Raw genomic sequence first — 15,390 nt, 5'->3', positions numbered from 1 at the left:
TGCTGTTTAGCAATAAGACAGTCCAGTAATAAGGAATTCTGTTATATTCATATGTCGATATGTTTTATACATCTACTTTTCTATTTTCTTGCGTATTTTCTTTTTGTGACTCCTTTAAGTATAATTCTCTTAGCTTCTTTGGTACATCCTCAAGTGTCTTTGAAAAAGATGATGTCATGGGAAACATCCACTAGAAATGAAAGTCCAAGTCTTAGCCAGCTAAGCAGATAAGAGCCTATAAAAATGCTACATCATTTTATTCCAACAGAATAGAATTGCAGCATAGATTTGTCTTTTAATCGTTCTAAGTAACATATTATGGAGATGATATAGACTAAACACAAGTAGTGCTAAAATAAATTCTATAAGTAGTTCTGGCAGCGTAATAGTTACTCTCCTAGCCAGCTTAGCTGTGTACATAATGGGGGTGGCTGTGGCTTCTGCTGAGGCTCTTCACACTCAGAGCTGCAGCTTATGGTGGGGAAAATGAAGGCCAAAAAGTAGAGAGCAGAGAAGATATGCTGAATGTAAAAAAGGAAGGTGCAGGTAGCTATTTAAGACCCAAGATATTTTATTATGTAAACTTAAATAAGAAGAAAATAGTCTTAGAAAATAATTCCTGACAGAGAAATTTGGAAAGCCACTATACTGAAATTTTAAGTAGACTTAACCAGACATCTGAAGCCCTAATATTTATAAGCATATCATTGCATTTTATATATTAATAAAATAATTCTCTTGATACCTATGTTGTCTCTCAAATCTAAAATGAAAACAACTTGTGTAAAAACCCATATACCTAGAACACTGGTTTGACATTACTTCTTTTCTACTTAAATAAAATTATATCCTACGATTTAAAATGGCATTCATTTTTAGTCATTTTGATACTGTATACTATTGATTGGTGTTTACCCTGAATAAGAATCATGTGGTATAATAGGGAAGCAATTTCTGCAAATATATTACCTCTTTAATTCAAAACATTGTTTGTATACAACTGTGATAACAGCTGGAGTAGCTTTAGAGAAGTAGGTCACTTGGTCTTAACCCCTAGGGTTCTGAAACAAATTAAAGATACAAGAGTTTGCTTGCCCTAAATTGAGTATGAGTGCAGCAGTTGAAGAAGGTCCCAATATGTTTATGGTTTTATTAGAATACTTGCAGGAAACATAAACCTATTCAAATAGAGGCATTTTTTAAAGTCTGGAGAATTTCCAGTGGGTAGAGAGTTCTAGGAAAAAATCAAAACACTGGATTATCTGAACATCTAGGCCTCCAGAAGTCAAGAATCAAGTCAGTTCAGGGAAGTTTATCTGCGGCAATGTGTGGTGGCCACTCATGCTGGCTCCCTGACACTAATGTGACTTAGCTATCTTCATATGCTAGTTTCTTACCATCCTGCCACATTCTCCAGAGTCCTAGCAGAAGTCTCTAATTGACTCTCTGTCCATATTATGGATTGGTTATACCTGTTGGGTTAGGTGCAAGCTGCAGTAGTCTGAGAGGCAAGGTCTTTTAGTATACTGGACTAACTTGCTAGATGGGAACTGTAAGCATAGCAGGTCAAGCTGGGAAAGAATTTCAAGCATAGTAGATGGCTGATATATTGAGTAAGGGCATAATCCATAAGCTCATAAGGGGAGCAGTTCTGTCTGATGAAAGATCCATAGAAGGCATCATGGAAGAGATGCATTTAAATAGGATTGTAGAGGTTGAGTTGTAATTAGCTATCAAGTAAATAGGTGAAGAAGGAGAGTACTCTAGGTAGTGAAGCAATTTGAGCAAAATGGTACAGGTTTATGCTTGGCACTCAGGTAGATCAGTCTGGCTCAGCAATTCTCACTGTAGCTGCCCTGAATCATCTGAGCAGCCCATGTGGATGCCTGGGCTCCAGTCTAGACAAATTGGAACAGAATCTCTGGGGTTTGTGGTCAGAGATATGCAGTTTCTTAACCTTCTCCAGATGATTCTAATGCAAAGACTATTGAGAACCACTGAATGAATGTCTAGAGACTACAATACTTTGTGAGTTTATGAAGTATAGTTGGAAAAGGATGTTTGAACATGACTGGGGACTCATATATATCAAGCTAAGGACTTTTTTAACTGTATTCTATAAGTAATAGCACTAGAATGCACTATTTTATTAGTTTCCACTCTTTTATGAGTCCAGTATAGTTGGATCTATTTAGAGTTCTTTCAGTTCAGTAGATGGGGGTAGGAGGAGTGAGTAGGTTATAGGATCTAGGCGTATGTCACTTAGATAGCTCATGGTGCTCATTAAAAATACTGTTTATCTAGTAGCTCCATTAAAAATAGGCAAAAGACATGAACAGGCATTTCTGAAAAGAAGACATGTAAGCAGCCAACAAACATACTGAAAAATGCTCCACATCACTAATCATCAGAGAAATGGAAATAGATACTATCTCACACCAGTCAGAATGCCTATTATCAAAAAGTCAAAAACAAACAAACCCACAGATGCTGGCAAGGCTACAGAAAAAAGGGAATGCTCATACACTGTTGGTGAGAATGTATAATAAATTAGTTCAGCCACTGTGGAAAACAAGTTGGAGATTTCTCAAAGAACTTAGAACTATCATGCAACCCAGCAATATCATTACTAGGCATATATCTGAAAGAAAACAAATCATTCTGACAAAAAGATACATGCACTCGCATATTTATCACAGTACTATTCACAATAGCAATGACATGGACTCAACCTAGGTGCCCATCAACAGTGGACTGGATAAAGAAAATGGGGTACATATATACATTGGAATTCTATACAGCCATAAAAAAGAATGAAATAATGTTGTTTACAGCAATGTGGTTGCAGCTGGAGGCCATTATGCTACATGAATTAACACAGGAACAGGAATCCAAATACTGCATGTTCTCATTCGTAAGTGCGAGATAAACATGAGGTACTCATGACATAAAGATGACAACAATAGAAACTAGAGGCTATTAGAAGAAGGAGGAATAAAGAGAGACAAGGGTTGATAAACTATGGGGTACTATGTTCATACCTGGGATGGGATCATTCATACATCAGACCTCAGCATCATGCAATATACCCATGTAAGAAACCTACACATGTACCCCTGAATCTAAATAGAAGTTAGAGGGAAGAAAGAATACTGTTTATACACTGCTTCTTTTCTGTAGCAGTGGATATTCTCATTTCAGATTTAGTTTTTCTAAGCAGAATGTATCGAAGTTTTGTAATGATTCTTTCTTCTCTCTGTAGGGGAGTAGGTTGCATCTTTGTTGAAATGATCCAAGGAGTTGCTGCTTTTCCAGGAATGAAAGACATTCAGGATCAACTTGAACGAATATTTCTGGTAAGTCCTTTACAGAGTATTTATGAGAAAAATTGATTTCTAATTCTATAGCAGTCTGTGGAAAATAATTTAAAACAAATTTGTTGTCACATTTAGTTCTAATATGTTTTGCACCTTTGAAAAAGCAGGAAATCAGTTAAGAATTGTGTTTTTATACTACTATACATGAATAACATGTCAAAATGGTAGGAATGAATAGGGCATGAGAAGCAATATAGAGAAAGTAATGGGTTAAAAATGAGGGCTCTGACAGAATTCCAAATAATTAATATAGATACCCCCTCTCCTTCAAACGGGTGGAGTTTAACTCCCTCAGCCCCCTTTACTGTGAACTTTGATAACATTTTTCCATAAAGCAGAGCATGGAAAGTGGGAAGATGGTGACTCTCAATGGAGACACCAGTAAAACAGTACTTCAGTCAGGTCTTCAAGGCTATCATCATAAAGATAGGTCATGTTGTTGGTGTGTACCCTTGATATGATGTGTTGATAATGGCACCTCACCTCTGTGGTCTTCCTCCTCAAACAATAACCCCAGTTAAATTGTAAAAAATACATCACACAAGTCAAAAATGACAGACATTCTATAAAATACATGACTAGTATTCTTCAAAACTGTCAAGGTCATCCAAAACAAGGAAAGATTGAGAAACTGTCATAAATCACAGGAGGCTAGGGGAGACATGACAACTCAATGTAATGTGGTCTTCTGGATGAAATACTAGGAAAGAAAAACATTATTATGTATGTTGTTTAGTTAATGTACAAATGTGAGTTTCTTAGCTGTGATAAATGTACCATATTATATAAGATTTAACTAGAGGAGGAAACTGGGTGAGGGGTATACATGAGCTCTCTGTATTATGTTTTGTAACTTTTATGTAAATCTAAAACTATCCTAAAATTAAAAGCTTACTTAAACTTTTGAAAATATGTCAAAAGTAAGTGTTCTGGAGCCAGACTATCTGGGCTTATCACCCTTCTCTGTCACTTTTTAACCATGGGATTTTAAGCAAGGGACTTATTAGCTCTCTGAGCTTTAGTTTTCTCATGGGTGAAATGAGGGATAATAATAACACCTGCTTCATAGGTGGCTTTGAAGAATAATTGACTAATATTCAAAGTTCTTTTAGGACTGTGCTTGGCACATAGTAAATACTTTACATGTATAAAAATCGTTGTAATTTTCAGTACATCATTTTATGCCAAATATTTTTATTCAGTAGAGTTTCTACATTAGCTAATATTCATATAAACCTATTATTTAAAACATGAAATCAGAGTTAGACAAATTAAGTAAGTGCAACATTAAAATATAGCTATCAATATGAATAGAATAGAATAGAAACTGCAAAACATAGTGATATCAACTGAGTCTCCATCATTATTGTGTTCCCCTTACTTACAGCAATAAAATAAGAAAAGAAGACTGGAAACTAGGAAATTAAAGCATGTGTGACTCCTCCACACAGTAGTCTATACCCCTGTGAGTCACTGTGCACTAACAACAAATGGACAATCAGCAAAGTCCCTAACACAGAAACCTTCCTCAAAGTGTTGTCCTGTTGGTTTAATTCTGTCAGAAACCATCTGTATCCACTTCCTTTCAATTTTATTTTATTTTATATCTATAAATGCTCATACACAAATGTTAACATGATTATAAAAATAGTATATCTTTATAATGGAAAATTCCCACAATGTCAAAATGATTACAAGCTGAAAAATTACCCTTTGTCCTACTACCCAGAGAAAACCACATCTAGTATTTTGACATATATCCTCTATAGATATTTTCTATACATATTTGAAAAGATTGAATCATAACTTGTATATTCTTTTGGAACCAGCTATTTTCACTGAACAATTTGTAACTGATACCTTTCAATGACAGATAAATTCAGAAACCTATCATCATTCTTAATGACTGGGGAGTGTTTAATTGTATGGATGAGATATTATTTTCTTAACCAGCCCAATATTGACAGCTTGTTTACAGTTTTCCACTATAATAAAATGCTGCCAGAAATATTCATTGCACAGTCATCCTGTTAGTTAAGAATAATTATTATAATAAGAAGTCCTTATTTTAACAAAATTTAATTTTCATAAATGTATTGACTACTTCTTCATGTCCATCCCTTCATTTAAATTGATGAAACCCTCTCTTCTGTCTGCTCCCAAGAAAATATTTCTTATTCACTTTATTGAGATTGTACTGAGTCTATAGAAATAATACAAAATTGTACTTTCTTATCTAAGATTAAGTTATTCAATTTTATGGCTGTTATCATAAATGTACAGTTTTTATAAACATGTTTGTTTCTTCTACTCAAGACTTTATTCAAATTTAATTCTTTTAAATAACTTTCTCATGATAATTTTCTTAAAAATATAAACTTTTCCATATATTTTATGTTGACAAAAATAGCCTAGAGGAAATTTTAATGGTCTGTAGTTTATATAAGTTTTTATGCAATAACATATCTCCAAATACTTAGCATTTTTATTTATGTAAAGCTCATGTATAATACTAATAATAGTATCACTAAATTATATTCTGAGAATAATTTTCTAAGCTTTAGACTCCACTTTTCACTCTAATAGCTGTTGAACAATAATTATGTAACCTTGTCAAATTACTGATTTATGCTAGAATTATTACTCTACTGCATTTGAAAGCAGAAAACTTTAAAAGGGGTATTATACTGAAAGAAATAGCTCTACTTATATATTACTTTAGGTTAAATATAAAGGGAAAGAAAGGGTTATGTAAGAGATACGTTATACAGCAAAAGAACCAAAATATGAGTTTTATAAAACATAATTTATTGGCGTAGCTTAGTCAGAGCATTCATTTGAAATCTTTGTTTAACAGGAGTAACTTCCATTGGGTAATATCTTGTTGGATTACTTCCTGTATGAAATTTTTGCTATTTTTTTTTAATTTTATGGCATTAGGTTCCTAATTTTATGGGTATTCAGAAACCTTTGAGCTATGACTAGGCTTTTAATAAGTCAGAGAAATAAATCATTTTGAATTTCCTATGGGATTATTGATGCACTAAACTACCATTGCTCTCATTAGCGCACAGAGACCCTCAAATGCAGATAAGCATCATGATTTATGGCAATAACCCTTTCATTTACTGTAGTTATTTTACACGTGTAATGCCTCTTACAGTAAAATGTCCTTTGATAATTAGGAAATGAAGATCATCATCTATATAAAATTACTGCTTTAGAATTAAATGATGTTACGTTTTACCCTGAAGAATTAGACAAAGCCGGATGAAGAGAAATCTAAAGACTTCTTTTGACATTAAGTATTATCATCGTAAATATTTTATTTTCTCTACTGGATTGTTTGAATTTGCAAATATTAGCTATATATCACACAAGTAGTCTCTCTCAAGACTGGTATGATCATTGGAGGAGGAAATTTTACAAACCCAGTATGCTTAAATCACTGAGAAAAAAAAGAATGCTTTTTCTCTGTGACCTTTAATGTCTAATCTGGAGACGAATGACTATTAAATAGTAATTAAATTCGCTTTAACAGACCTCTAAGATAAACTGCCAGAGACTCTTTTCTAAACTGGCAATTGTATATCTGGCCTCTGGTAAAGCATTGCCAAGGAGATAATCAACCTTGAAAAGTCATGAAACGGGATTATTTGGTTTGTTTTGTGTTTTAATATGAGGATTAAGTTCATTCATTTGCCTGTGAACTGTATATAGAAAGATGATTAATAACTTTGAAACACAAAATTAATAGCTTGTTACCCAAGACAGCTAATATAATTAGCTCCCACACACTGAGTCTTTATAAAATATGTGAAAGGAAACAAAGATCAGTTTGTAAAAGTCTTTACATTTTTCTTTCTAAGGTTCTTTTTGCCCTATTCTCTTTTTTCTTCCTTTGGTTGAAGGGAGCAGTCACAATTTTAACAAGTTCAATGAATTCATTTCTGGAACATAATAACCATGTTCATATATATAAGGTGAGCTGGGATATGCTACAATTTGAAATTTCACCATTAAATCATTTTCCTTGACACTGTCATACTTACATGCAAGGAAGGAAGGAAGATGATGGAATTTTGATAAATTATATTCAAGACATTTTGAACTGCCAGGTAAATAGGCACCTATTTCTCCAAGCAGTAACTCTGCTCTTAGGCGGGAAGAGTATTTTTTTTCACTTCTTTAGCATTGCTTATTTTTTAATGTGGCCCGGTGTATTCTATTCACCTCCATTAGTTGGAAAATAAGCAGCAAATGCATTCATCCAGGTGAATATATATTCAGAATGACAAAATTACAACTAATAAAAAATTGTATTCTAATCATATTATTCTGAATTGAAAAAGAAGGGTACTTAGTGCAACCCTGGGAATATGTGTCTCTCTCGCTTCAAAACAGCTGAACAAATGGCAGGGAATGCTTGCACAGCTGTCTGAAACCTTTGGCAGTGCTTCTGGGTCTCTGTGGCTCATGGCCCACTGTATAACAGTCATGACAAAGGAGCTGGCATGATTCTGTTTTTCAGATCTGTTCTTTTTCTCTCTGTCTTTGAATGTTGATAACCCTGACAATCACACCTTTCCTTGTCACCTGAGTTTCCTGGCTTACAATGAAATTTCATCCACCTATTGTTAAATTATTGTACATTATTTGATTGTACATCATTACCGTTACTGGATTTGCTTTAAGTCATTCCTGCCATACTGCATCAGCAGTTACTCTGTAGCTCTAGGTACAATGACGATGTAAAATAATTATGTGTTGTGATGTCAGCCTGGAGAAAATGACCATGACAATCAAGGCAGGTGGGCAAGACATACTTTAGAAATGGAGTCATGAATAATTGCTGAACAATTGATCAGCAGATGTGAGACCTAGCAGTAACAGTGGATTCGATATTCGTCAAAATAGTGAACTCTAAGAGTTAAATATTGTGCTCTAATCCAAGGTGTTTTTTTTGTTTTCTGCCCCACCTCACTCTCCACCCCTAGTAAGCCACCTTTTCAGATTTCCTCCTGTAAAGGAGGAAATTAACCTAAGTGATATTGTCACTAGCTCTGTATTGTCTTATAGCTCTAACCATTTTTAATTTTTAAAAAATGCTTAATGTTACTATATTATGTATAAGTTATGGGTATTTAAAGAAAAAATTTCTAATACAATTTTTCTAAGCATTAAAGAAAGTATAAGATTTCACATGAAAATAAGGGGGAAAGGAGACATCAGGCAGTAGTATAGGAGTGGTTAGAAGGTGAGGTTGAATGTTCAAGACTACACTTTGATAGTTTAGTATTTTTAAATATCATTTTATCCATAATATAATAAAACAGTATAATAAGAGAGTAATATTAAGAGCATTTTAGCAAAAATAATACAGTGTGTTAGTACGTGCCTATGGTCCCAGCCACTCAGGAAGTTGAGGTGGGAGGATCACTTAGCCCAGGAGTTCAAGGTGAGCTATGATTGTGCCCCTGCACTCCGGCCTGGGTGACAGAGTGAGGCCCCTGTCTCTAAAAAAGAAAAATACAATATGATAAAATGATAAACTCAACTATATAAAGACTGGCAGAAGTAGAGAACTAAACAAAACCTGTTGGAGTGAAGAATATTGAAAATACTAAGCTACAATTTTAAAGTCAAGTTTAGAAAAACAAATAGGGACAATAGATTATAATACTCTATCTCCCACCCTGGAACAAGTACCTCTTAATTTGTACTTGTTTCCTTCAAGCCTCGTCTATAGGCAAAGTCATTTACATGGTGAAAAATCCTTTTCAGAGAATCAACTGTATATAAGTGAAAGAAAAGTATGAGAAAAAAATCATTACTGAGATATAACCAACATTAAACATTTTTGTATTCCATCTTCTAGTTTTTCACAGTTGAGTTTGTAATAAATTTATCGTTTTGTGTTCAGCTTCTCTTGAACATTAAATGGAGAACCATTTCCAAGCCATTAATATATAGTTGAAAATGTTATTTTAATTATTCTATACTATCTTTAAGATGTGCCTAAATAATAGACTCATACATTTCCCTGTTACTAGATGATTTGCTTGCAGTTTTTATGCTACAGTAAGCATTGCAAATTTTTACCCCATTTAATTATTCATTCATTCAGCAAGATTATTATGCATCTTATGTGAAAGTCACTGTGACTGTGGTGGTGAACCAACAGACACAGCCACTACTTGCCTCAAAAATATAGTCAGCAACATTTGAATAGCTTCCAGAAAATGAAGTCAGAAAGATGTTGCAAAACTGTTGTCATACATCTTGGATATAGATGATGAAAAAGAAAAAGAGTCAAAGATAACTTAAAAGTTTCAAATTTGGGAACTAAGTGATTAGCAAGGTCATTGAAAATAATGGGAACTTTGAAAAGGAGTACCACTGGAGGGAGAGCAAGAAGACAGCTCAAGTTACTGAACTTTATGTGATGGTGGGTGACCCAAGATGGACATGTCCAGTATATAACTCATACACAACAAAATTAGGGAGATGAATGTGAATGAAGGAGCCATTCACCCAAAAGAGACAGTGATGACTCCCACATCATACTAGTTCTTGAATCATGAGACGGTAGAGGGAAATGCAGTAGACCATTGCCTAAACTGTAGGGGATGTTCATGTTTTGTGGGGTTGGGGAGTTAGACCAGGGGAGAACCAGTACAGTGAAACAAATCAAGGGAAGGGTGACCAGCAGATAAATGAAGGACAAGAATGGAAAAAGAAAATTACTCCCTGGAGCAAGATAGTGCATCAGCTCAGGTATGTTCTGCAGGTAGGGGTGGTGGGTTATGAAGCCGATTCCTTCCTTGGTTGTTCCCAGCATGTTCTGCACACTGCTTATGCAGTATGTGGCACGTTGTATGTGCTCAGTAAATGTTTTTAGCCCAGAGGGAAAGAAAGATTTCCTGCCCCAAAAGTATAAGTGTCAACACAGAAAACACATGTTGGTTTATTAAGAAAAGCTAGACTTTCCATGGTTTTTCAAAGGAGAGCTGTGATTCTTCTTGATGTTTCAGTGATGCTGGAGTGAAGGCAGGTGTAGCCTCAGAGGGAGGCATAGTTCTAGGTTGTCCGCTCTTGGCTTTGCTTGTATTAAGATTTTGCATGTGAACTAGATCCCACTGCCGAGAAAAGGTTGAAAAGCCCTGGACTAACAACATCTTAAGGTTCTCCCTGGTCAGGAGTTCTATGAAACAAACAAAAAGTCTATGTAGAAGAAAAAAGTTGAGAAGAGATCCAGTGAAAATGAAGATATTAGAGAAATAAGCATTGAGTTGTTCATGCATGGAGACATTATATGCATGTTCTGATAAAGAAAGTTCCATGCTTTTAAGCCAATAGAAATGTTGGTAGCAAGCTCCAGTAATGTCATTTGTCTTACATGAAAGCTAAGACAGTGGGATATCCATCTGTAGAATAGCTGATAACATTACTTCTTACAAAGAAACTTCTAGCAAAAGACAAGCTGTTTGTGACCTAGAGATTTGAATTAACTCATGTAGTGAAAAGAACTATTTTTACTTCAGTATTTTTGCCTTAGAGTACCAGAAGCTTTTTATAAATCATTTTCTAAGTTATTCATTTATTCAACAAATATTTATTATGTGCTTGCTCTGGGCTAAATAATCTTTTCATGTTCTTAGGAGACAGCAGTACACAAAAGAACATCACTCCTCTCATAGAACTGATATTCTTGAAAGGAAAGATAGACATTGAGAAAATAAATATATAATGTATTTCTTAAGTGCCATTATGAGAGATGCCATTTTACATACCATATTCTGGGGAGTTTTCTCTCAGAGGTGATACTTGTTCACTGAAGTTTGTTCGGGCACCAAACTCACAAATAACAGAGACCGGAGCATTTGCGGCAGAGGAAGTAGCAACTTGGGTGAGTTTAATAAAAATAGTATTAGATGAGAATTCTCTTTTCTGAATTTGTTAAATTAAGGATTATTCTCCCATGTATTGAGGTGATTTCTGATGCTCTTGTTACTTTGGCGTCGTTTATATGAAGCATTTTCTTATTTGGGAAATGTTTGCTGTGTATAGAACATTAAATTTCTGTATATGTTACAATTCAGGCAATAGATTGAATGAATCAACAGAGCTTGAAGTACAACTTCATCCATATTCCAAGTAAGAATTATCCTGGGGCTAGGGATTTGGGCTTCTGAGTCAGTTCACCATGAGAATTAGTATAGATAGAAGAAGAAAATGGAAATGTTTCTGTTTTGGAGAGTAGATGATGGTTCAGAGGAAAGAATGGAGAAAGAATATTCAGAGGAAGAAGAGACCCAGAGAGCACTTTTTTTGAAGTCAAAAGGAGAAAAATTTCAAGAAGGAAATATATATCAGCTGCATCAAATACTCAGAAAGCTTAGACAAGCCACTGGTTGGTAACTTCTGAGAGAACATTTCCAGGAGTGCTGAATATGTGAAGCCAGGTTACAATGGATTTACAGAGTGAGGGGGTGGTAAAGAATTGGAAAACACTGAGCCTGTTGACAGCTTTGAGAATTGGGTCAGTGAAGAGGATTGATGTTATCTTGAGGATATTTTTCAATCAATATTCATATATTTTATAATTAAGTATTTTTAAGATAATGAAAACCAGGGTATTTGTAAGGTAAAGGACACCAAAGATCCAAGAGGGCATATTTGATGGATCAAGGAGTATTGGAGCAGGCAAGAGAGGATGGGTAGAAGAGACGGTGCCTTGAAATGTGGATGAAAAATTTTTCTGAAACGAAAGGAAGGAAGGAGGGGTGGATTTTAATAAATGTTTTAGAGGAGAAAGAAGAGATTCTAAGATTTTATGATCGGCATGATTCCTACATGAAAGGGAGTGGGGTATGGCTGGCACAGTTATGTGCGTATGGCAGGCAGATGTTGAGGGAATGGATAGTATTCGTAATGCTGGTGAAATAGCAAATGATCTGCAGCTGATATGATAGGAGGAAATAGTTGCTGACCAGATTTTTAAATCTATTGTTTATCTGAAACATTATTATGGAAATAGAAATGCTGTCTTTCCAATTTCTATGATTTGTGTTAGTTTTTTTACTTTTCTATTAACATAAGATTGCTTTTATACATTTCTACTACCTGTAAATGTTTTTCAGTTGTAGTAATACCAAGACTCTTCTGGAGGCTATGATTACCTCTGTGGTCTGTCTTAAATGTTTTCAAAAAAATTTATTGCTGTTTTATATTACTGTCTTATTATACATGACTTTATTGTCAACATATATGACTAATTTCTGGTTGTTCTGCTTATTTCTTCTCATGTAACCACCTCAAAATTCCCTAGTTTAAGTAAACAATAATCATTTTTAAATTTTCTTTTATGGTTTCAGGGTCAGGAATTCAGTAAGGACTTGGCTGGGCAGTTCTGGACTTGTGTTGCAGACACATGGTGGCTGGAGCTCGACCAATCAGGGTTGGGACTAGCCAAACATTTCTGTTTCTTTCTTCAGAGTCTTAGGGCTCTCCAAGGGTTCTTGCCACGTGGGCTGGTTTGGACTTCCTTATGGCATGGTGGTTGGGTTCCAAGAGTGGGTGGTCCAAGAGGACCAGATGGAAACTGTGTGGTTTCTCTTAATTTAGCTTCAGAAGTCACGCAGTAACTCTCTCCTGGTCAGAGCAGTCACAAACCCTCACCCAAAGTCGAGGGTAGGAGACATAGATCCCAGTTGTACATAGGAATGTCAAGAATGTTGGGGCTGTGTTTTCAAGCTGCCACGCTGACCATATAAATTTTCATTAGAGCATATCTCCAAGTTGAGCTGATAAACAGCTTTGTAGGGAAAAGACTCTGGGAAACAATTTTATCAAGTTCCTGAATTTTTTGTTTTTCCCATACTCCTTATAGCCGTTATATCACTGCTTCCCGTGCTAAATATAAAGCATGAATTGTCAGATTGTTACTTGGTGGGTCATGAGATCCCTCATTTGCTCACCGTTCCCCCCCCTTTTTGACTAACAAGTTCACAGATGTGTCAGACTGAAAAAGATGGTGAAATACTGCCATAGTGTGATGCATCTAAGGCAAGCGAGGAGGTGGGGTGACACTTCTTAGCAGATTCTCTGAATGTTATCCATAAAGCGCATTTTCATAATTCATAGTCTGCCTGGGTAAAACTTTCTTTCATTTGGAGGATGCTTCCCCAACTGTTTTATTCCTCAGAATATTACATACGTTATCTTTTGTAGTGGACAGCATCTAAGATGGCTCCTAGTGTGCCCACCACCTGATGTTTATGCCCATGTGTAATGCTCTCCCCTTGAACGTGGGTGGACCTAGTCACTTGCTTCTAATGGCTAGAATATGGCAGAAGTGATGGGATATTGCTTCTGAAACTAGGTGACAAAATGATAGTTACTTCTTGCTCACCTTGTCTTCCTCTCTTACTGGGTCACTCTGAGGGAAACCAGCTGCCATGTTGCAAGGTGCTCTGTAGAGGGACGCTCAGTGTTTCCATTCAACAGCCAGTGTAAACCTGAGGCTTGACTTAAGCCTTGTGAGTGAGCTTAGAAGTAGATCCTTCCCCAGATGAGACCACAGCCATAATTAACACCTTAATTGCCTCCTTGTGAAAGACTGAGCTGAAGGTACCTAGGCAAGGTTCATTGGAATTCCTAACCAAAGAAAACTGTGAGATAATAATATTTCTTACTTAAAGCCACTGAGTTTTGTAGTTACTTGTTCCACACCAATAGATAACTAATATATCTTTTTTATAGACATATACTAATAGATAACTAATATAGCCCATGACCAAGAAAGAGAAGATACTATTATTACTCTTATTTCGTAGCTGAGAAAATTGTCTTTAGAGATCGTCTGAACTTTCCTAAGAAGACATGTTTAGTGTATGCCAGAACTGAGACTAAATGCCAAATCCACTTACTCTTCCATCAAAATACTCTGTTTTGTCTTTTTGTTTGATTAGTTGTTTTTGCTCTGATTCTTAATCAGGACTGTGTCTTAGAATGACTTAGAAATTATTCGTTGAATACACATTCTTAGACCCCACTCAGGACCTTCTGAATCAGTCTCAGGGGATGGGACATCCCCCTGTGTTCAAACAGATAAGCAGTCCCTGGTTGATGAGTTCTCTTAAGAACTGTACTCTAAAAGGTACAGGGAAATCTTTGAAATATTAAGCATGTTTTAAGTTTTCTGGCCTTATATGACAACCTTAAAACCTAGATAGTGAGGATATTCTATCTGGAATGTAGAAATCATTTTTCAGTTAGACTGTGTCTTTTGTTTCTCACAGAGATACTTCTGATAGGACCTCAAGGGACCCTCCTTTAAAATGAGTATATTCATGGCTTTGTGCTACTACTATTAGGTGACTATTACTAGAGTTGCATACAAAAGCAAATGAAGATGTTTAATCGTCATGTCCCGGCACTGTGACTTCTTATCTTACCTGGCCACTTGATTGACATTCTGTTTTCCACTCTCATTTTGCAACATACCTTCTCTTATGCTTCAGAAGTCTTTACCCTCAAGGTTAAATCTGTCCAGGGTGTTAATCTTTTAGTGAGGCATGAGTTCATTTAAAACCTGACCTTGTATCATCTCCTGCCCAACCCCCAGCAAGAAAAAAACCTCCTCAAAATATTCTATCCTAAATTGATCTCTTATGTCTCACTATTATATACTTGATAAAAAAGCTATGGTGGTTTGATTAAAATTTATCATATAAAATAATCTACCCAAGTCATTGAAGCATTTCCTTTAGAGAACAGTTTTATTCTAAGTCAAGTTAACAGATTATCTGACCTTGGAGCTGAATTTGTTCTCTATCTCATTTGTCTCTTTTGACAATGACAGTCATACATTTCCAGGTAATGTGTATGTATGTAGGCTATGGCTTTTGTATTCTTACTAAAATCTCTTTGTGGATTTAGTTCTACTGGAAGTGTTGAAAACTGTATTTTAAATGTACCATTCAATTAAATTTTTCTTAATATAATACCT

The 15,390-nt window shown here is 35.4% G+C and overlaps 1 protein-coding gene across 9 annotated transcripts in view; it reads left to right on the top strand.

Moving 5' to 3' along the window:
- CDK14 (cyclin dependent kinase 14) overlaps positions 1-15,390 on the top strand; it is a 602,339-nt gene that overhangs the window by 381,424 nt on the left and 205,525 nt on the right. For all 9 annotated transcript variants that reach the window (XM_032253088.1, XM_032253082.1, XM_032253085.1 and 6 more), the window contains one exon: positions 3,263-3,356. In XM_032253088.1, the coding sequence (XP_032108979.1) occupies positions 3,263-3,356 (94 nt within the window). The remainder of the gene's footprint in view (positions 1-3,262; positions 3,357-15,390) is intronic.

Source organism: Sapajus apella, unplaced genomic scaffold (assembly GCF_009761245.1).
Source record: "Sapajus apella isolate SASKATOON/1434 unplaced genomic scaffold, GSC_monkey_1.0 scaffold81, whole genome shotgun sequence".
Classification (NCBI taxonomy): Eukaryota; Metazoa; Chordata; class Mammalia; order Primates; family Cebidae; genus Sapajus; species Sapajus apella.
This window is presented reverse-complemented; position numbering and strand designations above follow the sequence as displayed.